Below are 26,000 nucleotides of genomic sequence, written 5' to 3'. Positions count from 1 at the left end.
GTATACCCATTAATATTCTCCTCATGACAGCTAAGCCCCTAAAAAGAGGATGCAATTTAGTCCTGGATAGTACTGCAATGGATAGTGGTGTCATTACTCAATTCTTAAACATCTAGATGCAATGAATACATAGAAAGAGTGTAACAACAAATCCAAAGTTCTTTAGAATAATATTTTAATTGAACTTGAAGACCTTGACATTTTTGTATCTTCAGGGGAAACACATTTTCATATGTAGCATGGTCTTGTGAAATACATAAGAGTGCATAAGCTGTCTTTATTTACTCCTGATGGGTTCCACAGGGCTAAGCTGTATATTGCTCCAATATAATCTATAAATGAATAATTGTTCAAAGTACTTCTGTTCCCACTGATGTCTTTTTCCATTAATTTTCTCCCTTCAGAATAGGCAACAATTCCCCACTTTCCTGTAGTTCCTGTAAAGAAATATATACAGCAATTATTCCTCTATGTACATTTTGTGATTATGCTAACAAGATTTCAGTAGGGATGGTTTACGGACAAGAAGAGAACTCACTGGCTGCTAAGGGAATACACTAGGTGACTCAGTAGAGGTCCCTCTCGACCAAGACACTGAAGTTCATAATGTTGTTAAATGTTAATAATGTTAAATTCTACTTTCTGTTTATTTAGCAAGAGAGGAGATTTATTTAGTGAAAAGACACATCTTCAAAGGAACTGGTTATTACCAACTTTACTAGGTAAATCCCTGTGTATATCTCTTCTAGATGTAATTTGAGGTATGTTTTAGGCATACACAAAGTTTTACAACGTCCAGAATGCCTCCCATAAAATGAAAAAATTACTATCCACTGCTAGATTTTGTTTGTACCACACGTCAAAACAAACAAGACAGTAAGAGATTTGTAAGAGTTCTAAATAAGAGGTGCTTGCCCTTATCCTCTTGATGATTTAAATTATAAGGCTGTTAACTTAAAGAACTAGGTAACACCACAGAACAGTTTTAAAATAACGTGTTGTGGGGTATATATATTCTTTTCCCCCATGTCAAGAGAAACAACCATCTCAATTCTATTACACAGGATGCTGTATTATGGAATGCATTTTAAAACACTGACAACACTCATGTACCCATACAAGTTAGTCAGTGTGAACCGAATACAGTCCCAACAATGCAAAGAGACAAATTACATTTTAGATACCAGGGACAGAAGTGTTTTGCAGCATCTACGCAATGCCTGAGACTCTACTCACAGATGACTGAAATAACCCACACACTTGTTAAATAAATAAAATTAAAGTAATCTATGTAATTTAAGTAATACCGGTATTTTTAGAACTAAATGAGATTTATTGATTGCATCTTCCCAGGAGTTACAATGTCTGAGGAATTGGCTATAAAACATTCAGACAAGAATGGGCTCAGGAGTATTTGGGGTTTAGAACACTGTGCCTGCTCTGTTACAAAAATCAAAAACCAGAGTAAAAGATGCAGATCTATTTTTGTTGCTTCAGGGTCTGTTCAAACAACTACAATAAACCTTACTTTCTTCCAGGAATGAGACTGTTTGCTAGGAAAAAAGTCTCGCCCACCTTATTTGAGAAAAGCAATGTCAGAAGTAAAACTAGGAAGAGAAACCTTTAAAAATGCACCCACAGGGTAAAAATGGTCTTTACAGTAACAGTAACTGACTGCTGTCAAGAAAATACATTCCACTGCTAAATCTTGGCATATGAGAATGCTGGAGATTTAGGGCTCCTTTCAACTGCGTGTTGAGCTAATAGAAGGCACAGTAAAACCAACCAAGTCATTCTGTTTCAAGATCTAGGGCCGCTACATGGGAATTTCTGTATGTTATGGACAGAAAAACATTTACACATTTATAAACGAACAGTCCATTTACATTTCAAACAAGATTCTCCCATTCCTACCTTTACAATATCCAGCCCTCCAACAAGTTCACCTTTCACATATAATTGAGGATACGTTGGCCAGTTTGAATAGGTTTTTAATCCTTGCCGCACCTAAGGAAAATGATCTTAAATGTAAACTTCAACTTTAGTAAAAGCAACAATGAAATCCTCAATTACAAAGAAGCTCACTTACCTCTTCGTCTTCCAGTATGTCAAATGTCTCATAATCAATGCTACGGAAAAAAGAAAAAAAAAAAAAAAAGGAAAAACCAAAGTCATCTACTGTGGAGTTCTGCAATGCAAGACCCTCAAAAATTCCAAATGGGTACGTTTACCAGCTAGCTTTCAAAGCACTCAGAATTAACAGGTAATAGGAGGAAAATGTCAATGCTTTATGGATCAAGAACTGTAATGTAAAAAGTGTTGTTTCATGGGAAACTCCTTATAACACACAGATAACTGCACAATGAACTAAAAAATTAAGCCACGTAACTTAGGCTGTAACTAGACAAAATGTGTTCAAAGTAATTCCTTTCGCTATTAGCTAAGACACTCATACTTTGGAGGTTTTTATTAAGGAGTCAACCAGCTGCAGCTAATCTCACCATTTTCATCTACTACTTGCATAAAAACACAAAAATAAAATGCCTGTGTAAACTTGATTTCTGGTTGATTCATGCAGGAGTTTCGGTATGCATCTCCTAGGATTCCAAGGACTGGCACTCTTCAGTAACTAGCAAGTATGTAGATTCCTGCAAGTGGACTAGGGCCAGCGACAAGGAACAATTATTTGAGTAACTGCTACTTATTTCTGAGTTGCATATTGATATATAGTAATCTATCATCTCAAAAAGCCCATTCTAACATCGAGTAATCAAAACAGCTGCTTAACCTCTTAACTAGCAGCACAAATGAAACAAGAGGTTTATTCAAAGGAAGAAGATACTAATCTCTCTCACTACAGAAAGAGTTGCTTTGAAGAGGAAAACTGAGGCTAGATAACATGCAAGGTTCCAAGCCTAAGGAAACAGATCAAGAGGGACCTCTCTAAGAGGAGCTGCTTATCAGAGTGGAAGGATTTCTTTCATGTCAACAAACACAGGGAAAAAAATAAAAAAAGAAAAATTCAGTGTTGCTATAAACTTCTCAATCAGAGCAAGACGATTACTATGCAGCAGTGCTAAAGCAGCGTAGTATCTGACACACCACACCTGACTTGGTATCAAATGAGCATAGTTGTGATTTACACTATGGGCTTTCACATAAAGATACTTCAGAAGACTCTTAAGGAAAATTATGCTTGGGGAAGTCATCCAATAATATTTTCCGAACTCTTTATTTATAAAATGTAGTTTTTGAAACAGATCTGCCTTCCCAAATTAAATTAAAAAAACTCACATACATACCCAGTACTATTTAGGATTTCTGTAATTTGCCTGCTGAATCCACATTTTGCCATCTAGAATACAACACACACATATGTTAAAACATATATCTGCTATATTTAATTCACAAAATTCTAAGCCCTCAAGCTACACTAAAGCGATTACCAATTTATTGCTAGTGATGACCTTACTGGATAAGCAATACTGTTAGTCCCTTTTTCATTCTTCTTTATACTCTTTGAGCTTTAAATAGTACTGAATGTCTCTCTCTTTATATACTCTGCTGAAATAAATGAAAACACTGAGAATATTAAACACTTTCCTCACTTGTGGTGTGACATGATACAAGGTGGATCTGTTTCCCAGGTTTGGCATTACTGCCTTGAAAACTAGTTAGGCTTGATTATTCTCCGAACATTCAAAGAGCCAAAGCTTTAGATATGATGGGTGTAAATGTTTTATATGCATTTGTAAAATAGACATTTTTCATTTTGAAACATACACTGCCCTTCACTTACCATTTCAGAGGGAGCAGCAATCTATGGTCAACTGATTAAAAGGCTGCATGTACAGCAAACTCCCAAACAAAATTAATAATTGAAAGTATTTTCTGCAAACTCTTCATATTGACAGTGTGCGGACACAGAACACTCACCATTTTTTAGACATGGAATTTTTAATCCAGCCTATCCCTTCTTATGGGTGATTTCACTCCACTAGTAGCTCAAGCAAAATCAAAACATGTTGAGCAACCTGCAGTCACATGAATGAGCTCAGTCCCCTGCCTCAGCCTCCCTTTAACTAAATAGCATATGAACAACTTCAACAACATGCAATCACTAACTACAATTATTGTCTAGGGTACACCACTCCAATGAAAAGTCCAAGTTAGGTGTTGTGCAAGTAATTTTTGACAAGAACTGCAGTGCAGTACTATTTATCCCCTGGTTACTCTGAGTATGCAACACAAAGCAACAGACTGACATTTAGGTTTATAGTCACTTATTATTTTAATCCTAACTGTTAGCAGTTGTCTGTCCTTAGTCACTACCTTTATTTCAGTGAGCAAGATAATTAAGTGCAGCTTAAAGACAGCACGCATAGAACATTCCATGCATATGAGAAGATGAGGGGATCATTTATGGCATGTGGCATTATACTTTAGCCTTAAAAACATCTAGCAGCTTTTTTTAAATGCAGTTCTGAAAGCATAATAAAGTCAGAGAAATTAAGAAGGATAGGACACACCATCCAAATAGGTCAACAGGGGAAAATGTCATGAAACAGGCATCCAGAGATAAAGTTTTGGGCAACAATGAAAGCGTACACCCCAAGTAGGCTAGCCATCAGGGGCAAGCACTCAGAACATCAGCAGAAAATCCATTATCTGCAAAGGCAATCAATAACTAAGACCAAAAGGACACGCACAGTTCTTGCACTCATTCCTGAATTGTAGATCAACTGACAGACATCACTGCAGGGCATCGAATTCCCCAATTTCACTGTAACACAGCTATCAGCATTTTAGCAATATATATCTGTCAGGTAAAGCAGGGACAGCTTTTCTATGGCTTATAGAAGCACCATATAAAACCACAACTAACTTCCCAGCACTGTTAATTTTCACTAAGCAAAGAAAGCAAGGGAAAAAGAGTAATTGCACTGTTCAAAAAACTGTTTAAACGTAGGATTTTCTGCAACACTTAATCTTACCTGTTTGCTTCCCTTCATAAAAAGCATCACAGGAGCTTTGTTTATCAAGGTTTTTAGCCTACAGAAGGCACAAAAAAGACAGACAAACCAGCTTGGTTATTATCCCAAGCTTTGCTTCGATAGGAAAACAAAATGCAAAAGTGGAAAGACAGCAACTTACAGTTTTATCAAATGCATTTAAAGCATTATTATAAGCAAATTATTACTTTGAATTGCTTACAGTAACTCTAGGGCATGAATTTGAACCATCCTGTTACCTTTAGGGCAACAATTTACTTTTCTAGATTGACCTCTAAGTATCAAGCAGCAAAAAGTTTAAGGAGAAACATCATTTCAGGATATTTTAAACAGTGTCTATCTTTAGTGATTTACCGCTTTTTCCCCATACTGGATGTGATACTTAGCATTTTTCATTCTCCCTCTGACAATGTCTCTGCATTGCAGCGTAAGAGCCATACCTCTTGTCCATCAGTCCTAAGTTCTATGCATATACTGGCTAAGGACTAATCACTACTGAAATTCAAGAATAGATCTTTCTGCCTCATTGTGCCCGTTCCACTTCTGGTCTATCTGCACAACCCTCAGACACTCCCCTTCTTGCCATCTCCTTTCAGAAAAGGCTTTCTGCAGCAGCCGACAGAAAAAGTTAGCAAAGGCTCCTGTCCAACAGTTCCCTGCTAAGGGCAAACTACCAGGGGATCACTTTCTGCAAAAGGTCGCTTTGCATGACTTGCGCAATGCAAAGAAGAAGAAAAAATCTTTGCAAAACAAAACTGAATGAAGCTTTGTTGGTGATCTACAGCCTTTGCACGTGTAAACCTCAAAACAATTTTTTCTAACCAAGTTGTCTCTAGATTAAAAACAACAGCAAAACTAAGAAACGGCTACAGCAAGGGTGAGCTCCAGTAATCTGAGCTGGTTTCCCAGCTGCCAGATCCATTTCGTGAAATCAAGCTGATTTCCACAGTCCATTTTCAAGGGTGTTTTCAAGCAAAGACAACAGTTAACTGATGGGAAAGCTCAAACATTGAGTAAAGGAACATGATTTATCATTAAGTAGATTCTACTACTGATATTCCTTCATTTTATTAAGTCTTCACATGCGTGAATAACTACCTTACAGGGTTTTTCTTACAAGTGACTGATAGAGTTAATATAGTTTGTAAGAGATGTCAGTTGCTCAGAAGTAAGAGGTTAGCTACCAAGAAAAACTAATCTGTGTCATGGAAAAAGAACTTCCCAGTTATCACCAGAACATGGACCTCTGCTAAACGAAGTGTGTTAACTCAAGAAACAAACACCTACTAAAAGCTGAAGAACAAACTAGGCAACAAGAAGCTACCTGCAACTTCTCCGGTGAATTTTCAGCCAGTTTTGCTTCAGGCCATTTCTACATCAAAATCTGATAAAATTGATAAAAACTTCCCACATCTGTTCAAAAGACGCTGTGCTGCTCCTTAAGGGAGACATTTAGCCATACCAACAATTTTAAGCTATTAAAACACATTAGGTAAGCAGAGGACACTTCCCATTATCTTCTTTCCCCCAAAAGACTAAGTAAAGCTAAAAACTATTGAATTTATACATAAAGTTGCAGCTTATTATAGTTGCAAGTTTGCAAAAAAAGAAAGGAAAAGACTAAAGTAAACTTTTAAAGTTAGTTTTTAGAAGGCCAGACTGAGACAATCTCATCCTTACCTATAATTTAATCTCAAACTGCAAAAGGTAGTGATGTTTTGTGTGGCCTTGGTGAAACAATTTACAGCTCATCCTACTAGAGTAACAAAAGGTAATCTCAGCCATAGAACAAATTAAAAAGGAATAAGGACACAGCTGTAAAGTATACATTATCACCATAGCGAAATGGCTTCCATTCAATTATTTCTCCACTGTGGCAAGAAGGCAAAAAAACCCGACCCAGTCACATCTAGAGCACTGTAAAACTTCCTCTTACCATCCTCAGACAAGAGGGAACCTGTGCTAACTTATTTCCCTTCAAGGTACAAGCCATTTTCTTGGTAAACCAAACCCCCTTTCCAGGTCTTAATGGCAGTAGTCACATAAAAACTAGAAAAAAAACCTGCCACATCTACTAACAACTTCTCAAACAGAATTACTTCTCAGATTATCTGGAGCTCAAAAGCCTGGGGCACATCAGGACTTCAAACAAGAGAGACTCTTCAAACGGGAAGGTTAAAAGGACAAATTGGTTTCTAGAAATTATATGATTCAGGAAGCAACACACTTCCTACTGCTGCAGCACATATTCATGTTGCCAAGATGGAAAAAAAAAACAGGAACTGAAGGACATGAGTAATCAAGAAAAATGAGGAGACAAGCCCAGGTATTTTCTCCAGTGACATCACAGTTAATGAAGACTACGATAAACGCAGCTAACAAAAGCTACTAATGTCCAAATGATGATTTTCCCAGTTACCTTCAAAGAATAAATTCTTAAAAGAGAGACAAGAAAGAATCTATATATTCCTGCTATAATTAAGAACTAACAAATTACAAGTATAATAAGTAAAGCCTACTGGAACAGTATAGCTTAATACATACACAATATATACAATACATATATAGTTTAATACTCAAATGTAACAGTATAGTTTTAATATTAAAGTGATGCTTACTGTACAGAAAACAGAACGTATTAAACAACTGCATGAGTTCTGTAATTAAAGAAAATCTTGACACACTTCTGATAAAGTCAAAGAACAGAAATTGTTGTAGGGGGCTCCTCCTATACAAATGAGCATACAGGAAGCCTCAAAAATAGACACCCTTAAAATAATGATGTATTTTGACATCATACCTGTCCTCCAACTTCTGTGTCTTCGGACAGATTGTATCCAGTTCTCCTGATGCCTCAAGTTCCTAGGGAGGTTGGGGAGAAGAAAAATCAAATGTAAAAAGCAAGAAAAATGTGCTTCTGACAACCAGTAAGATTAAGAGTTTCTCAGGTTCTAACCTTGATAATATCAAGTCCGCCTATAAGCTCTCCTGCTACATACAACTGCGGATAAGTTGGCCAATTAGAATATGTTTTCAGCCCCTGACGAACTTCTTCATCAGAAAAAATATCAAAACTGCTAAATGAAATACCATGTTTGCTCAGTATCTCCACCATTTGTTTGCTGAAACCTGCAAACACAAAAAGAGGAATTACATGTAATTTTGAACAAAGCATTCCCATGTCTGTACTAAACCTTACTCATTTAAAAAAAATCAAATTCTTCTAGACAGTAAATTCAGAAAAGCTCTAGTGTGTTATTCGTTGCTCTATCAATATCCTCAAATATTATAAAGGGGTGAAACACCTATTTATTACTGGGATTACAAAACCAAAGTATATGGGCAGCTTGCTAAATCTGGTGCTTCTCTATTTAGAGAGCTACACAGTAAGTAACCTTTATCAAAGCATGTCTGTTGCTCCAACATACAATTAAAGCAAAGTTAAATGTATTCCCTTATTCTGACTTTTCCAGCTTTTCTTCAGTGAGCCTTCACAAAGAACAAAAGCTTCTCAATGACCATTAAGGCAACTCCAACAGCCTTCTTTTCACTCCTATAATCACACGTGATTTTCTCTACCCCCACCATTATTCCTCCAGGTAGTACTGAACTTCTACACCAAAGTGGATAAAGTTGACACACAAAGTGAGCACCAGGACTTACACCCACTATGGTGTCACTAGTTTAACTTAGAAATTTGGCTTTCACAATGTTTTCTACTAAGCGCACATCCTTTTTCCTACTTCATGGTAAAAGGCAGATTCCTTTTTATTTTTTTTTTTAATGTTTTATGTTCACATGAATACTTAACATTATTTTACTACCCTTATGACATTTTCATACCATGTTTTGTTTTCTTTTATGGCAGATCTTCATTATGTCCTACTCCGACAACACTCAGCAGGGTATTAAGCACTGAATATTACAATGTAAACATCCAGATTTTCTAAGTTGATCTACTATGCAGCCAACCTGTGAAAAGTTTCTCCCTTCCATAACTAAGCATCTTTTTCTTAAGAAGAGAGTTATTTATAAAAAGTTGTAGGTATGAAAATTTTATTACAGAATTTACAGTCTATAACCACCTAAATCTTCTTGCGCTAGAGAGAAACCCACACAAAATTTCACTTTCAAACAATTCTCCTTCTAATGAGAATCGTGACCTTAAAATAAAGTGAAACAGTAAACTTATTTATTTAAAAATAAGATAAAATTGTTTTTTACATCATTAGTCTCTACAGACAGTCTTCAAAAATCACTTTAAAAGCAAAACCACACCACCCATGCCTTTATGTCAACAAGTCTGTTCTTTATGGGGTAGCCTGAAGAGAAACCTTAGACTGATGTTCAAAGTCACCTTCATCCACTTCACACTTCCACTGACACAGAAGCACAAAGGGACCTCCAGAGAAGACATCAGCCTCCTGGATGCTTCACAGTGTATTGCACATATTTACGCCATAAGAAAGCAGATGAGAAGTCTGCTGCACGTTACAACACAAGGAAGCCAACAATTGATGATCAAATCTGGATTCACAACTCCGCTGTTCCTCCACAGTGTTACTTGCTCGCCTATGAAAATTATGCTACTCAGGAAAAATAAGTACATTGCAACACATTGAAATTTGGCTTCATTTCTAACACATAGTCTTTTATCGTAAAGTATTTCAACACCTGCCACTGTTGCTTGCATGCACATCCCTTCTAAGGAAGCAGAAGCTGCCTAGACAACACTATCATATGGTTTGCAAAAAGGATCTGTAAGAATCTGTCCATAAATCAATTTGATAATAACATGTGCTTTGTATCTTTGCCAACTCATTCTATTTTGGATGCAAATGTCCTTGCAATTCTACCAATTCCTTCAAAGAACTCCAGCAAATGCTGTGCAGGCAATGAAAACCTCTACACAAATACCAAAAAAACAAGAAACAATGCTTAAAGACCTTAATAAAGGTATAGAATAAAAAAAAAAAAATAGCTTTAAATGGGACAAAGAATCAAAGTGCCATGGAAGAATAACCTTTGATTTCAGCTTGCAAAACCACCTATTAGTTTTTGAAATATGGATTTTTACTACAGCTTTCTGCCGTTTTCATGATCTGCAATTTATTGAGATACGAAGTAGCAGTATTTATATGTATGGCATCTAAGTTGCTTTTCTTTCTACAACTGAAGTGTTAAGTTCATGTACAGCCTGAAGTAAAACACAGATTCTGAAATTTTTCATACATCTGGGAGTTCATTAGTAAACAGCTAAAGGCTGATTGCTGATGGTTATTCCATCGCCAATATATTAACTCATTTCTACTGTAAGGAACTGGGGGGGGGGGGGGGGGGGGAAGCTTTATTTTAGCTGTAGGCAATTACATGCAAACTAGAAAGATTGATTGGTTATGTTTCATTTTGAAGGGTTATGGTAGCAGTCTGGAAGTGTTATGCTTAAGGATAAAGTGCCAGAACAGCTTTACTTTCATAACAAAAGATTTAGGTTGAATTTCTGAAGAAGTGCCATACATGCATTACAAGGAATAATTAAACCACTAACAATGTTTTAAGTGGTTATCTAGATGATCATAAATGCCAGTCCAGATTCTACACCAATAAAAACATCCTAAATAAATGACAGTATTGATGAAGCAAATAAATGCTACCCCAGTCCAAATTAATTCGCTGAAATAACACAATGTACATAGCAACCACATACAACTGGCAGTAAACACAATGCCAAGGGGACAAACCTTGCTTTACACTATGCTTCGTGGGCTTTTCTACTGAAGAAATTACCAACTACAAGAAGATCCCTAAATACACTGCTGGATAAGGTTCCCTCTACTTGCCACTAAAGACTCAAGTGCAAGTCTATTATTTGTACCAAAATAGATACGATTCAAAGATATCTTAACCTTTAAACAAGCATGGCTCCTTTTATTTAATTCTATTTTCACTACTGCTACTACTGTTATAACAGATCCTTATCACCTCTGACAAAATGTTGTTACCTACACCTTGAAAAAGACTTTGTCTGTCCTAGGAAGTTTAATGGACCTAACTTAATAACATCTCCCAGCTACTGCCAGAAACTATCACAGCAATCTAAAGCTGGCATGGTGTTTAACTGCAAAAATCAAGAGTTGTAAGCTTAGATGACTTCATGCATTGCACTACATTTTAATACTTCCAATTTTAACACATACCTCTATTTACATAAGTACCTCCCGTGCACTTCTCATGAGGTACCAGGGATGAACAGTAAGAACTGAAAGCTTGAGGAATATTTACTTTATCATATTAGGACATGCAAATGAACCCATGTTATACCCTTAGGTCGCTTTCCATATTGAGTTCACGATGTAGTATCTAACTAACCTTAACCCTGATGCCTCAACGTCTTTTTCCATTTGTTTGTTGGGTTTTGGGTTTGTTTGGGGGTTTCTGGTAGGATTTATTTAAATATCTTCACACCTGTCTCCCATCAAAAATTTAAACACAGGCAAAACAGTAAAGGGTCTTTTCTCTGCATAACTTTTAAATTCTGCCAAGAATTCTGCTCAATGCCCTTTAGAAAGCCAGCCCTCTACTGAACACCCCCAGAAATCCAAAGGAGAAATGGTGTGCCTGTGACATCAACTGATCACACTGATGCAGAGGCTGATGTGGGTGTAAGAAAGAACCTGGGCACACCAGCAGTTCAGAGGATTGCCTGCAAACACCTTTGAGCTCACCATGGACATAGCAAACACCATGCTTTACTCTTAGAGCTTACCGTGCACCTGCCAAACAACTCACGCTGCAAGCACAGCAGGTCCACTAACAGCAGTGTCATCCAATGCAATTAAATATAAAGCACATGTATCTGAATAAGCTAAATAGTATACACCCCAAATGTACTCACATAAATATCAGGAGCTCATCAGAGCGGTGCTCTATTACACACAGGTAGACTTCAAAAGTCTACTTCAGAATAAGCCAAAATCTCCATTCCTACAAAATTATCTAGAAATTCCTATGACGACACACAACTTTCACACACCTATAACCATATTGTTACAGAATACAAATGCAGAATTATCTATACATAAATAGAAGGAACTTCATCAGCTCTTCATAGGACCAAACACCTATGCACAAACCGCTAGAATCCCAAGTTAATACCCAACAGCACAGTGAACGTGAAAGTTCTGACAGCTGCGATTATTTCTGAAACTATTTCTACTGAAGTGATTCTGGGATTAAAATTAGTGCATTGAAATGAAACAGCAGCCTTGAAATTAGAGAGGAAAAAAACTGAGAAAAACAGTGTGCAGATATCACCATAGCAGAAGCCAAATGCAGTACGGGAAGCCTCAGTCCATCTTACACCTTCTCTCAGATTTCTATAACCCTTTTACAGCAACAGCTGAAAAAGCAGATTGTAAAATGGCATGCAAATATTTTAAGAGCCGCTGAAAGTACACAGAGGCAATGAGAAAAGCTGCACGCAAGACCTAAGTTTTCAAATATTGTTTCATGACTTTCACATATAAGCCTTCCTTCATGAAAAGGGCAGTAGGCACTACACTAAACTCCCTCCAATTAACAGTGCCTGACAGACTCTCCTCTCCTGCCTAACACACACTGTATGTATCCTTCCAAAGCTGCTCTTTGTAATTCAATCCAGACCAGCAGCTTCAGCACTGTTAGCACTCTGCTCAGCTCCCTCATTTGTCAAAATGAGGACACAAAACCACCTAAGTGAATGAAAAGACTCATATTTACTCTGTGGACCCAAATCCTCGATTTCAATAACTACAACTATACAGAACTACAATAGCTCTACTGTAATAGAATGCCTTCACAGACACAATGCAAAATAGCAAAGGCAATTTGGCAATTCACGTATCACAGATCTGCATTATTCTCACTTCACCAAATCAATGCGTTCCATGTCATTATCCTTCCTTTCTCCCCCTTTTAACAGTACATGGAGATAAAGACAATTTGAATCCTTCCAGGTTAAGATAAATGGACAACAGAACATATAAGTTCAATTTCTTGTAGGTCCTTTTATACCATTTCATCCATTTTCCTTTACATAGCTCTTCACTTAGTTTCTCCTGGACACACGCCAATACAAAGCACAAGCAGCTATGTGGGGACATCTGCACTTGAAACTGTTAACTGAAATTAATACTTAAAACTGTGGTGAGATCTTCCATGGCTGGAACATTAGCAGTGCATGCACACCACAAGGATATTTGGCAATTACATGAATACAGCATCAATAAATCACCACACCACACCAACAGTTCAAACCCAGCACTCATGAACTCCTGAGCAGGCACAAGCAGCACTGCTCTGTCTCCAGGCTGCCTGTGCAGAGCCCTTACCAAAAGGAAGTCAAAAAGAACAGTGTAGAGTCCTCATGTCCCTCCTCAGGAGTGTTTTAAACTTATTTAGTTCACATGCATCTCTGCCACGATATAGGAACATTTATGAGGAACCCGTCAAGCCTATGCATGCTACTGTAATTCATGCACAAATAGACAAAACAATTGTTTTCATTATTTGTTTTTAGACACATAACTGACGTTTTGCATGACAACTTTTTTAGCAGTTATCTCTTTATTGGTTCCACAAATATATCGCACAGCCCCTTCTTCAGGAGCATAGCAGTAAGGAGGTAGCTGTTGCTAATTCTTTTCCTATTCTCCTGTGGTGTTTCACAATTTCTTCATCTCTTCGGCCCAGCAATGTACTTGGTATGATTTGCTCCATAGGATATATGGATTCCTTTGCTAAGCAAACAATCTTAAGTCATCTCAGGGTCAGCTACTTGTCGAAAATAACCCATCAGCATTGCAACATTTGACGTGTGGACCAATTTGGGGAGAGAAAGGAGGTAAAAGAAGTCAATGCAACATTTTTCCCCCATCACCTTTCCCTCCCGTCAGTTTTAAATTTTTGTAATTATATCTCATTGCCACCACCCCCAGAATAAGACCTTTTCAGTCTTCCCATTCCAAGTGAAGTTCTGGAGATAAGGAACAGCTGGTTTTCCACACTGCATTCTGCTTCCCCCCCACACACACCCACCCCAGATGCAATATGGGTCTTGGGGAACAAGCTGTTTACAGAAAACCCACATGGGACCTAGGGTTAAGTGTTCGCTTCTGTTAAGATATCAGATAGAAAAAGACTGGTGGGTTAGAAGCAGACTGGCAAGCAAAGATAAATTTCAACAAAGGCAGGACAGGGATACAAAGGAAACAACCTGGAAAGTGTTGTGAATTGCCAAAACTGTGCCCCAGAGCTACACCAGAACTAGAGGGAACCATAACCAAACAAGAGCCTCCAAAAGAGTGCTGTCTGGTTCAAGCAATCTCCATCCTACATCAGTGTTACTCCCCCATTTACCTCTCGCAGCTCACCACAGAAGGACCTACAAGATTAGTTCTGCAATCCAGCTTCTTGAAATGATGTGAGCAGAAGAATGGCAGCTTCGTAGCACTTAATTTTGTCTTTTAACATTTGTTTATGCACTTTCCATATAGATCAACACTTCAAGTTAGCTCGCACACAAGCAGTCTACACAGTGTGCAAGAGTTAAGAGAATTAGGTTTAACAAAAGGCATTTCCACTGCAGCAGAAATACATGCTATTGGTCTTCCAATTTTACCACTTAGGGTAGTTTTGGTTTCTTTCTCCAAAGGGCAACAGTGATAGTGGATGTCAGTCAGTCAATTCCCTGAACTGAAACATTTTCTTCAGACTACTTTACATTCTCAATGTGGAACTTGCTGTACAAAATATGTCATGAATAAACACTGAGCTACCTCAGGAGAAGTGTCCTAGTTCAAGGATAGCATTGCACATCACATTCTTTAGAAAGCCCCTAAACTCTGCGATTCCATTTCCAAAATTTAACTAAGGGAGCAACAATTGTCTAGCTGCACATAAGCAGTATGAAAATATTTTCATTAATACTTCTAGACATACAAGACACCATTGGGATGTATCTCCCCCAAACTGAGTACATTAACAACTAGCCCAAAGCAAGCACTGTCATGTTGAACACAAATTTCAGAAAATCCTTACCACAGCGAGGTTCTTTTGGAGATCCTTTCATAAACAGCATGCAAGGGGCAGCATTGATGAGTTTCTTTAGACGTACGTTGAGATCTTCTTTTGCACCATCGTTAGAGCCAGCAGAAACAGAAGTGCTGGACGCGTGGCGCTGTACTTTTTTGGTCAGCTCTGGGGCATGTGCACCATCTAATCTGTCAACTTTCTGAGAATTCTAAGGAAACCAAAACACAGGCTCGTGTTAAAGCATTAAATTCAGAATTTGTACTGTAATAAAATAATAAAAAAAACATACAAAGTATAGATTTTCAGATGTAGGGTGCATTAGTGTATTGATCTTTTAGTCAGTTTTTAGCTCCAAGACTCATACCATTCTGTTGGCTGGCTACTGCTAATGCTAGCAAATTTGCTATTAAAAAAAATTACTAGAGAAAGTATTTTGCATTTTATTATCACAGGCAAACATGACCCAAATAGACCTGTCATTCCTACCAAAAGATTTACTTGGGGTTTTGCCATGTTGTAGAACTACAGCTAGGCAAGGAAACATTACTGAAATTTTTTTGACCCAATACAAAGTACAAAAACTAAAATAAAAACTACTTAAGAATCCTAAAGCCATTAAGGAAGCTCTGAAATATTTCATATGAAGTGTAAGAACCATTTCTATCTACTTTTTTAGGTTCCACTGGATAGTTAAATCAGATGCGTAAAGTGTTTCTTCACTGAGAAAGTTCTTAAGGTTCTGCTGTTCCGGCTGTTGTATTAAAAAGGTATACATATTAAAAATCCACATGGAATCCATTTTCTCTTACCTTAAAGAATAAGAACGTTGGAACAGAACTAATTCCATATTTTTCAGATACTTCAGGCACAGCTTCAGCTTCCAGCTAAAAAAACCCCCAAAAACCAAAAACAGAGGAAAAGATTATTTTCATAATCTTCTTTAAAGTTTGACTGTGGATGTCAATCCTGTCTAGAATGCTCTTCTAGGCATTTTATACATTTAAAAAGGATTTGATGCAGAAGTTTGTGACACATTTGCATTTAAATGAGACTCACTGGGTTGGCATGTCATCCACTGAGCCTACACAGTGTCAAAACAGGTTCAGAGGTTTTTATTTTGTTGCACATTTCAAAAGATGCCTGGAGGCTGTGAATAAAATTTTTGGTGCACTAGTGACCTAGTAAATTTTCAATCATATGCAGCTACTACTATATTGAAATCCATAAATCATTGACCCCAGTTATGTCATGATTACAGTGCTTATTTTCTGCCCACAGCAATTCTTGCTGTTTGCTCTATTGACTAATTTCAAGGGGCAGTACATCATGACTGACATTTGCAGCCTTCTGCAAATTATCAAGAAAAAAAAGGAGCGTTTCTTCAATAAGCTATTGATGTCTACTAAATTTTATTTTTAACTCCTGCAAGGCTACCAAATATTGAGTGGCAAACTTGTTGAGATTATTGGTTCTAATTTTATTCAGCATTCAAATGCATACCTTGAAATTATATAACGTGGTGGTTTGCCAGGAAAATACATGTTTTAACTAACTCAACTTGTGATTTTCTGTGCATGGGCTAAAAGCTTACTTGAGTGGCAGAAGATCTAGTACAAGGTTACGACACTCGTTGTGTAACAACTGCACAGTTAATGGTTAAAAAAAATAGTAGCAGTGCAGGTAAACCTGCAATCCAGTGTACAGGAGAAAAGGCTTCTCAAATTCCTATTCCATAAACCACACAGTGAACGAACAAGCATAAAGAGCTACTTAATAGTTTGCTCCTGCTTGCCCTTGTCCATCCTTAATGTATTTTAGAAAATACTGTGACTGTTCTACTAGCCACAATGCAGTGAACCTCTGAATATTTCAGTATTACAGCACATTTTGATTTGCTCCAGCTATATAGGCTCTTAATGAACCCACTAAACACAGGAGCAACCCACTAGATTAAGTCAAAACAGAGCGCAAGCTTCACCTCCATTTCCGAAGAATCAATTCTCCATCAGGATCAACTGAGAAACTAAAGCTATAAATTGAAAGCTGTTAATAGATTCCAATTATCTATTCTCTTTCAAGTGACAAAGTGATTAAGTGACTTCTACCTATAATATTAATTTTCTTTTCCAGTAAAATTTCCTACCTACATACTTACGTTCCACTCCGGTGGGGTTCGCACATACAGAACAAATTCAATTTCCTATTTCAGTAACTTGCTCTTACTGGTGCAACTTCTCAAAACACTGTTTCTAAGCGTTTCTGGATATAGACATACTTTCATTTTAACCAAGCCAAGGATCTTAAAAGAGTCAGGCTACACAACTAAAATGAGAAATCACATTCAGAAAGACGCCAAAATTTACTGACAGTTTTGGAAGTTCACCTCATTATTACTTAGCTCTATCCTACAATGTAACTGTTTATGATTTCCAAGGCAGTACCGCTACTCTTGGTTAGTCATCCGTAGCCCTCTGATTCTTGCCAATTAAAAGACAGACTGGCTATTCGGGAATACAGACCAAAATCCCACAAAGGTACTTCCAAAATCAAACCCATTGCCCATGTGGAGCCCCCTCACAAAAAAATGTCAAGAAAATCCACCCAAGACTTTCTCTAAGCAAGTACAGCAGTAATATGGGGGGGGGGGAAGGAGGTGCCACTACCTTAATTTTGTAATACTTGATCACTTTGGAGCCTTATTAAAAAATAAACTAGAGCTGAATAATAAAGGTTGTAAATAAATAATATACGAATATGAATAATAAAGAGGCAACAGAGTTTTCAAACTTTCTTGGGCCTACTAAAAGCTGCAGCAACTCCCTATAAATTTAAGCATCTTGAATTTTCAATGCTGACAATTAGTCTTTTGAAGCTCCAAGTAATAAAATATTACCATTAAAATAGTTGTCCTTCTGTTTTACAGATAGAAATGCCAACTGAGAGGAATCATTAAAAAAAACCACACACAAAACCTAAAGGCTGTAAGAAATCAAATTAAAATACTCACACACAGCTGGCTGCTCCATTACTCCCTGCCCTCATAATCACAGAAGTGTCTCATTAACAAGAGAAAGTTGTTTTAAAACAAACAGCATGTTGATGAAGTGCATTCATTTTTCCCTCCACACTGGTTCTCTTACTAGGATGTGCAGTCACAAAAATAAAGCATCTCATCTGTGTTTATATCATCCAGCACTACGCAACTGTCATCTTAGAGTGACAATGTTGCACAGACTTACATTTACCTTCCTTTAAACTTCACAAAAATTGTTTTTCATCTTTAGTATCAGACAGAAACAATCCCTATGAATTACTAGATCCACTTAGCTAACCAGTAACATCATGGTGTATCTGGTTTGTGCGGGCAAGGTTTTGGTAGCGGGGGGCTACAGGGGTGGCCTCTGTGAGAAGCAGCCAGAAGCTTCCCCCATGCCCAATGGAGCCAATGCCAGCCAGCTCCGAGACAGACCTGCCGCTGGCCAAGGCCAAGCCCATCAGCTACGGTGGTAGCACCTCTGGGACAACATTGTTAAAATGAGGGAAAAAAAACCCTGCATGACAGCAACTGCAGCTGGAAAGGGGAGTGAGAATACATGGGAGCAACAACTGTGCAGGCACCAAGGTGGAAGGAGGGCAGGAGGGGCTCAAGGCACCAGAGCAGATTCCCCAGCAGCCTGTGCCAAAGCCATGGCAAGGCAGGCTGTCACCCTCAGCCCATGGAACCCACCATGGGGCAGATATCCACCCACGGACCACGGACCACCCCACACCAGGGTAGGGGGATGCCCAAAGGAAGCTGTGACCCCATGGGCAACCCACCCTGGAGCAGGCTCCTGGCAGGACCTGTGGCCCCAGTGGTGAGAGGAGCCCAGGCTGCAGCAGGGTTGCTGGCAGGGCTTGTGACCCCAGGGGGGACCCAGATTGGAGCCAGCTGTTCCTGAAGGACTCTACCCCGAGGGAGGGACCCACACTGGAACAGTGTGTGAAGAACTGCAGCCTGTGGGGAGGACTCACATTGGAGAAGTCTGTGGAGGACTGTCTCCTGTTGGAGGGACCCCACGATGGGGCAGGGGCAGAGTGTGAGGAGTCCTCCCCCACAGGAGGAGGGAGCGGCAGAGAAAACACGTGATGAGCTGACCACAACCCAAATTCCCTGTGTACTTGTGCCGCTGAGGAGGGAGGAGGTGGGGAAAATCAGGAGTGAAACTGAGCCCCGGGAAGGGTGGAGGGAAGGTGTTTTAAAATTTGGGTTTATATCTCATTATCCTACCCCAATTTGATTGGTAATAAATTAATTTTCCCCAAGTTGAGTCTGTTTTGCCCATGACTGTAATTAGTGAGTGATCGCCCCGTCCTTATCTTGACCCATGAGCCTTTCGCTATATTTTCCTCTCCCCTGCCCAGCTAAGGATGGCAGTGATACAGCAGCTTTGGAGGGCACTCAGCCTCCAGCCAGGGTCAACCCACCATACATGGGAACAAATGAAATCTGCAGCACATTTGAAAAGAATAGTGTTGCCAAATTCATCTCAAATCCAGGGATAAAAATCATGCTTTAAAAATTATGGCTATCCACAGAACTGAAGGACTGAGACACTGCAGGCTCAGAGAAAACTAAAAGCTCATTTGTTAGGCAAAATAGCTACTGAAAAAAATCCTTTGTTATATCTTAGTAGACTGATTTCTTTCTTTTTTTGTTCCCTTCTTTAAAGAGCATGATAAAATGAAGGTGTTAGTTAAGCTTGCAATACCAAGACGAATTTGGAAAGACGAACCTAGAATTTTCATCCCACAGATTTTTGATGTATCTCTTGCATATGTTCAACTTGCATCTTTAAATGTGAAGCAACAAAGGAACCTCAAAAACAACTTTACCCATGTTTTGTAATACTTTATTCGTACTTTGTAGTAATGTCTCTCCTCTGTTTAAAACAAGCTCAGCTGCTTGACTTACCTTCACAAACGTAACCTGCATGTGTTCCTTTGCTAGTGCTGCCATAACCTCATTCATTTGAGCACACTGAGGAGCCCATGGTGCCCAAAAGTGGACAACTACAAGGGACCTATAAAAAAAAAAACACCACCACATTAACTTTTAAAAATAATCATGCAATATAAAAGTTTGATATGCCACGCCAAAACAACCCAAAGACAAACACAAAAAATGCCCACCACCCACATAATCTTCCTCAGCAAAAAAGAAAATCAAACAAGTGAAACCAGGAACGTTTTCTATGACTTGCACTGACAAGGACTTTAATGCTTTTTCAGAAAATATTCCAAAACCAAACCAGCACTTCTAAGGTAATGCAATACAAAGAAAAACATCGTCGTGCATTTTGACAGTAAGGCATCATCCCACATGAATGGGAGACAGGAAGAAGCAGCAGCAGAAATACTGAAGCTCAAGTCATAGACTATAGGACGCAGACTTTGAAGCACCTGTAGGACAAGCACACAGAATCACTCTTGGGCATCCCGTGCCTCTTCCCAGGAAAGCTTTCTACCTTCACAAGGTCTGGGAGCTCCAGAGCTCTGCAGCTTCACCATTGCTTTTCTCCTCTCAGTGACACTATTGCCTCTTCACTAATTGTACAGGGAATAAGGTAGGAACTTTTCAAGTCTACTGAGACTTCTCTAAAAACACGGTATTCTTATGATCAAACTGGGTACCATGAGATAGCTCTCATGAGCTTAAACAATTGCACTTTGATGACAACAGTGACAAGCTATTTGCACCTAATTTTCAATTCCATTTTCCAGGTTTGCTGAAGACAAAACCACCAGACAATAAGGGATAAAGACTACCTATAACGTACTACTTTTAATCTACTTGGAAAAAGATGTAGAAATTAAGTCAACCATACCATAGAAGCCATTTAGTGTCTTTTATTACTAAATAATGACAGTTCATGATAAATTTTAATAGCTATGCAGCAGCACAACATTCATATCAAAATAGTTAACAGCTGTGTTATCTGACCACAGCGCTAAACTCAATTAAGACAGAGAACTTTAAAATTCATAAACTTATTTTCCAAAGCAATTCTAGAAAATGTTGGTAGAAATATAGTAGGATAGCGTCTTTTTTTTTTTTTCCCATCATGTCATCAGAGTGTGGTTCTGCTTGAAAAGCTGATGAAAACTGGCAAGATACACAGGCTAGTAAAAACTTAAATTATGGAACAACAAGGTAGTTCTATTGCAAGTGCCAGCCTTGCAAATTTAAACCTGAGCTCAGGAACAGTTCAAGACATCTTCTCCAGGGCTGTCATCTGTATAGATTCTTCCAGCACTCTTGTACACGAGTCACCAACAGCAATGATCCCAAAGGCAAACCGTCTCTCTTTAATTACAACAAAATAGCTGTAAGGCTTCTTTGGATTGATTTCACTGCTCACAATTGACACTAGCATTTAAACCCCAGTATAGGCTCATTTCAGTGATTTACTTTTTACTTACAAGTGGGATTTGACAGGGACTCCTTGAGAAACCCGAGACCACATCCCACTGCTCAGAGTACAACTGTAACTGCAAAACTCTGTTTCAGCATGTAAACTTTTATAACAATGCTCTTTGTGGAGCCCAGCTACAGGGCAAATGAAGACACAGATTACAGCACAGGTAGATTGTGCAGGAGCTTTATCTGCCCTCATAGCAGATAGGTATTCCAAACATTACTACAGCTGTCAGCTCATACACATTTTAATTAAGACTTTTGAGCCAATGGGGACAAGCACTTCACATCATGCTGCAACCAACATTTTTTGCCACAGAGTAATGAGGTGAAAATAATTAGGTAGGTTGGGAGATGGGGAAGTCATTTATATGTATGAGAATACCCAGTCACAACAGACAGAAAATTTTAAATGAAAAAAGCAGCAGCAGTTCAATATTTCAGAAGACAGACCAAGCTCTGATGCAGAGAGTAATCAACAGTTTTGCTCCAGGACTGGTTTTCCTGTACTTGTTCATCACAGCCTTCATCTGAAATACAAATTCTGAGACCTCCTCCAATATCGTTCTTTACCTATGCACTATTTATTGACGCTGTTAAGAGCTCAGGGAAGCCATTACAAATGGATCAAGGATGAATAAAAACTTTTCTTTAACTCAGGTTTTGTGATGTTACTGTAATCTTCATGAAACACGCTACTCTACTCTGATCTACTACAGCTTTTACAATTAGAGAGAATGAAGTTGTCAAGCTGCTACTGCAACTACACAATGACTGTACATTGAAGAAAAAAAAAAACCAAAAACACCTTGCATCTGTTAAGCTATAAGTAGGACAAGAAGATGCTTCCACTGGCTAAAAAAAAAAAACAGCAGAAGGGAGAACAGAGAACACAGCAGTATTCCAATGGCTATGCATCAGGCCAAACCTCTTAATAACTAACCTGACCTAACACTCTTTTAATACTTTCTAACACTAACACTTTCTTTCCATTAACTGAATGCAGGAATGCATATTCTTATCCTGCTACCAAGAAGTATTTCACAAGTGCTCAGTTTAATTTACTATGCATAGCGGGACACATCTGATCACACGAATGTCAGCTCCAGAGAAGTAGAGGAATAATCACATGGTTATTTAATCCTCATTCCATCAGAGCCTGCTCTTTCCTTGCCAACATACAGCTGCAATGCACTCAATTTAAAAAATCTTCTTCAGGAAGATAAGAAGTAACTTGCACAAAGGGTTGGGGGGTTGTTCTTTTTTTAAAAAAGAAAAAATTAATTCACAGGACAAGTCTAATTTTGCAGTTTGACTGCACTCCCAGTATCTGAGCACTTTAAGCTTGAAAAATAGCAAAAGTAATTCAAAACTTTAAGAAAGGAAGAAAATAGTGTTTGCAAAATGAAGCACACAAGTGATTCTAAACAAAGTATTTCCTACATTAGAACCACGGTATTTCTAAAAAACCTCTATTATTACCTATAAAAGAGGATACTAACAAAAAGGTTATGACAAGTCCCTAAGTATCTTTTCCCATAAAATTTCACATTTTGAAGTAAAAGCACAGGCCCAAAACTAAAATTCACTTTCTTTAACGCAACCTTTCTAAAATTGACTAGCAGAAGAAAAAAAAACATATCACACATTCTTCTGTGGAAAAACAAAAAGCCCAAAGTCTTGTTTCTATAGCATATTAAAAGCAAAAAAAAAAAAAAAAATCTGCTCGAGACAGACTGACAAAGCATAGCTTTATACATCAAAACAGCAAGAACTCTGATACAGATATCCAGAAAATAATTACTCCACAGGTCACCCACCTTTTAGGTAAAGAAGCAAGTATTAATACTTGTAATTTTGTAATCTTTCTCTGCCAGGCAGCTCAACTCACTTGGTTTTACAAGCTGATTTTCCTAAAACGTAGTCTAAGTTTTTAAGTAAAACAACAGATTACAGAGTGATAAGTGGTTCAATAATTTTGAAGACATTGGTCAGTTCATCTTTCCCAACTGTAAAATCTAGATGCTTTTTGAAAGAATTAAACCTTAAAATTCACACTTAATGTATAACACAAAACTAATAACCTGATGTAAGAAAAAAAATTTTTCTGAAATAAGGAAACCTTATAAAAATTAAGTGTCAACATAAAATGCTAACAGTTGCAGCTGATTAGCAGTGATTCTATCAGTTTGGCAAAATCAGGAAGACCATTTAGAAAAAAATAGCAGAAAAATTGCATTAGTGCCATCCTTAAAAAAATCAGCACATATTTTGTCTAAAGCTTCATCTTTGAGAAGGAAAAAAACTTCCTTTCAAGAGATTTTCTCCTTATCCATCTTTATTAAAGTCAATGTTTAGAACTTCTTTTTTAACCTTTAAATTTCAAATTCACATCTAAATGTGGAAGGTACCTTAAGTCAGCCAACATATTTTAAAGTTCTACTACCACTGAAAAAAAAAATACCAGTAAAAAACAAATCTATGATTTGGGGGTTCTGTTATGTTTTGTGAGTGCAGGTTTGTTTGCTTTCTTGGTTTCTCAGCAGTAACAAAAACCAGACAATTATTTTCAAATGAAGCAGAGGAAGAAAGTTATCAGTACTATCAACTCATCCTAGAACAAAATAAATGTACCTAAAATACTCATATCCATTAATCAGAAAACTGAATCATAGTCTGTGGACAAGGGGAATGAGAGAATTACTGAAGGTTTTGTTGAAAATAAGTTCAAAATATTGTATTTGTTCCTGAAGCCATTTTCATTTTGGTGTGTGTATACACATGTGAGAGAGTTTCCTCTACCCAACAATTCAGTTGAAAAATAATTATAGAAAGGAAAACTGGAAGTCAAACAGCAAGTTTCAAAGAATCTAGGTTCTTCTTCCAATGAGCAGCACTTATTCAATGTCTCCTTATGTTGTCTTTAAGAATGTGATCCTGGTAGTTTTATCACCCCTTTTAAACCACTCATTCATTTTCCTCTCCTTATTCCTTTGAGGGCCACTTGCTAATACAGCTGTTAAATGACATGGAAATGTTTTTGATACAGCACCTTATTTTAATGAACTTTACAAGACCTTGTTAAGTGCATACTCAGCTAATGAATTAAAAGATGTAATAACACAGCTACTAGACCTTCGATTCAACAAGGCAAACCAGCAAAGCTCATAACCAAACCTTCCCTTCAGCAGTAAAGCACCCGAGTACCTAGTCATCTTTAATTACAGTAGTGGCTTAATTGCAGCAGACTCTCTCCTACCAAAGCAAAACACAGATGCACACAATTTTCCCCCAAAGGATCGGTGCCCAAGACTTCCAACACCAGACCAAGAGCCACTGCCCAGTGGCTCCAGACAATCAGCGGTCCATGGAAAAAAGCTGCCCTGTTACTGATAATTAAGCCATTAAACCAGATTAATGAGAAACCAGCCCTGTTGCGTGAGAGGTGGAACAATTTGGTTTCACGTTGTTTCTCAATAAACAACTTAAACGCTGCTGTTTTCATTGAAAATGTTGTGCAGTCATTGTTTGTTTTGTTGACCCTTTAGGGCTCAGGAGAGCAAAAAAAATATTCTTAGGTGGCATGGAAGTTCTGTTTTTCCTGCCGACCTGCCCGTCCAGGCTTCCCGTTCCCGGCAGAAGGCGCCGCTGCAGGCTCACCCCCGCCCGGAGGAACCGGGTGCTTAAAAAATAACGTGTGGAAAACCGAACCCCACGTCCTTCTTCAGCCTTTTTTGTTTGTTTGCTTGCTTTTGATTTAGCTCCGAGGCAGTACCGGGCCCCTTCCCCTCAGCAGACGCCGGCCTTCCGCCGAGCTCGGGCCAAACGCGCCAGGTGACCGCGGAGCCCCGTTTCGGGACCAGGCCCGGCGCGCCCCCCCACCCCCACCCCGCAGGGCCGCCTGCGCCCCGCGCCCGCCGCAGCGCCCGGCCGCGGAAAGGCAGCGCTGCACGCGGCCCGGCCAGGCCCGCCCAGCCCGCCGCCGGCGCGGGGGTCCCCCGCCGGCAGACCCCGCTCCCGCAGGGCCCCGCAGGGCCCGGCAGGGCCCGGCAGGCCGTACCCCCCGACCCCTTCCCGTCTCCCGCCGGTGCCCCGCCTCACCGATCCTTCTGCTGCAGCAGCTGCTGGAACTGCTCAGCGGAGCCCGCCACCACCACCTCGCCCGCCGCCATGGCCCCGCCGCCGCCTCGGGAAGGCAGCAAGGCACCGCGTGACGTGCGGCGGGGCCGCGCAGGCGCCACAGCGGCCGCGCCTCCCGCGCAGGCGCCGCCCGACCGCGCAGGCGCCACGGCGGCCCGGGCCAGGGCGGGGGGCGGCCGCAGTGCTGCGCCAGGCCGGGGCAGGCCCCGGCGGGCAGGGCCCGGCGGGCAGGCCCCAGGCCGGCAGCCTCCGTGTAGCGCGGGCCGCCGCAGCAAACGAGGGGCCACTGAGCCGTCGCCCGTCCGGTGGGCGGGCTGCCC

At 39.3% G+C, this 26,000-nt stretch overlaps 1 protein-coding gene across 2 annotated transcripts; it reads right to left on the bottom strand.

The window, feature by feature from the left end:
• Positions 1-158: 158 nt before the first annotated feature.
• On the bottom strand, positions 159-25,799 carry GLRX3 (glutaredoxin 3). 2 transcript variants are annotated; one of them, XM_056351719.1, is made up of 12 exons: positions 25,642-25,741; positions 21,315-21,429; positions 20,038-20,146; positions 15,893-15,967; positions 15,090-15,291; positions 7,969-8,141; positions 7,813-7,874; positions 4,995-5,052; positions 3,303-3,355; positions 2,090-2,129; positions 1,915-2,007; positions 159-437 (listed from the first exon to the last, which is right to left on the bottom strand). In XM_056351719.1, exons 3-12 carry the CDS (start codon positions 20,092-20,094, stop codon positions 387-389), a joined length of 864 nt encoding a protein of 287 aa, XP_056207694.1. In that variant the 5' UTR covers positions 20,095-20,146; positions 21,315-21,429; positions 25,642-25,741; the 3' UTR covers positions 159-386. The 2 variants fall into 2 exon arrangements, with proteins under 2 accessions (XP_056207694.1, XP_056207693.1); XM_056351718.1 differs by lacking the exon at positions 21,315-21,429 and having other exon boundaries at positions 25,642-25,799.
• Positions 25,800-26,000: the final 201 nt, after the last annotated feature.

Source organism: Falco biarmicus, chromosome 9 (assembly GCF_023638135.1).
Source record: "Falco biarmicus isolate bFalBia1 chromosome 9, bFalBia1.pri, whole genome shotgun sequence".
Classification (NCBI taxonomy): domain Eukaryota; kingdom Metazoa; phylum Chordata; class Aves; order Falconiformes; family Falconidae; genus Falco; species Falco biarmicus.
Note: the sequence above shows the minus strand (reverse complement) of the source record. Positions and strands in the feature narration are given on the sequence as shown.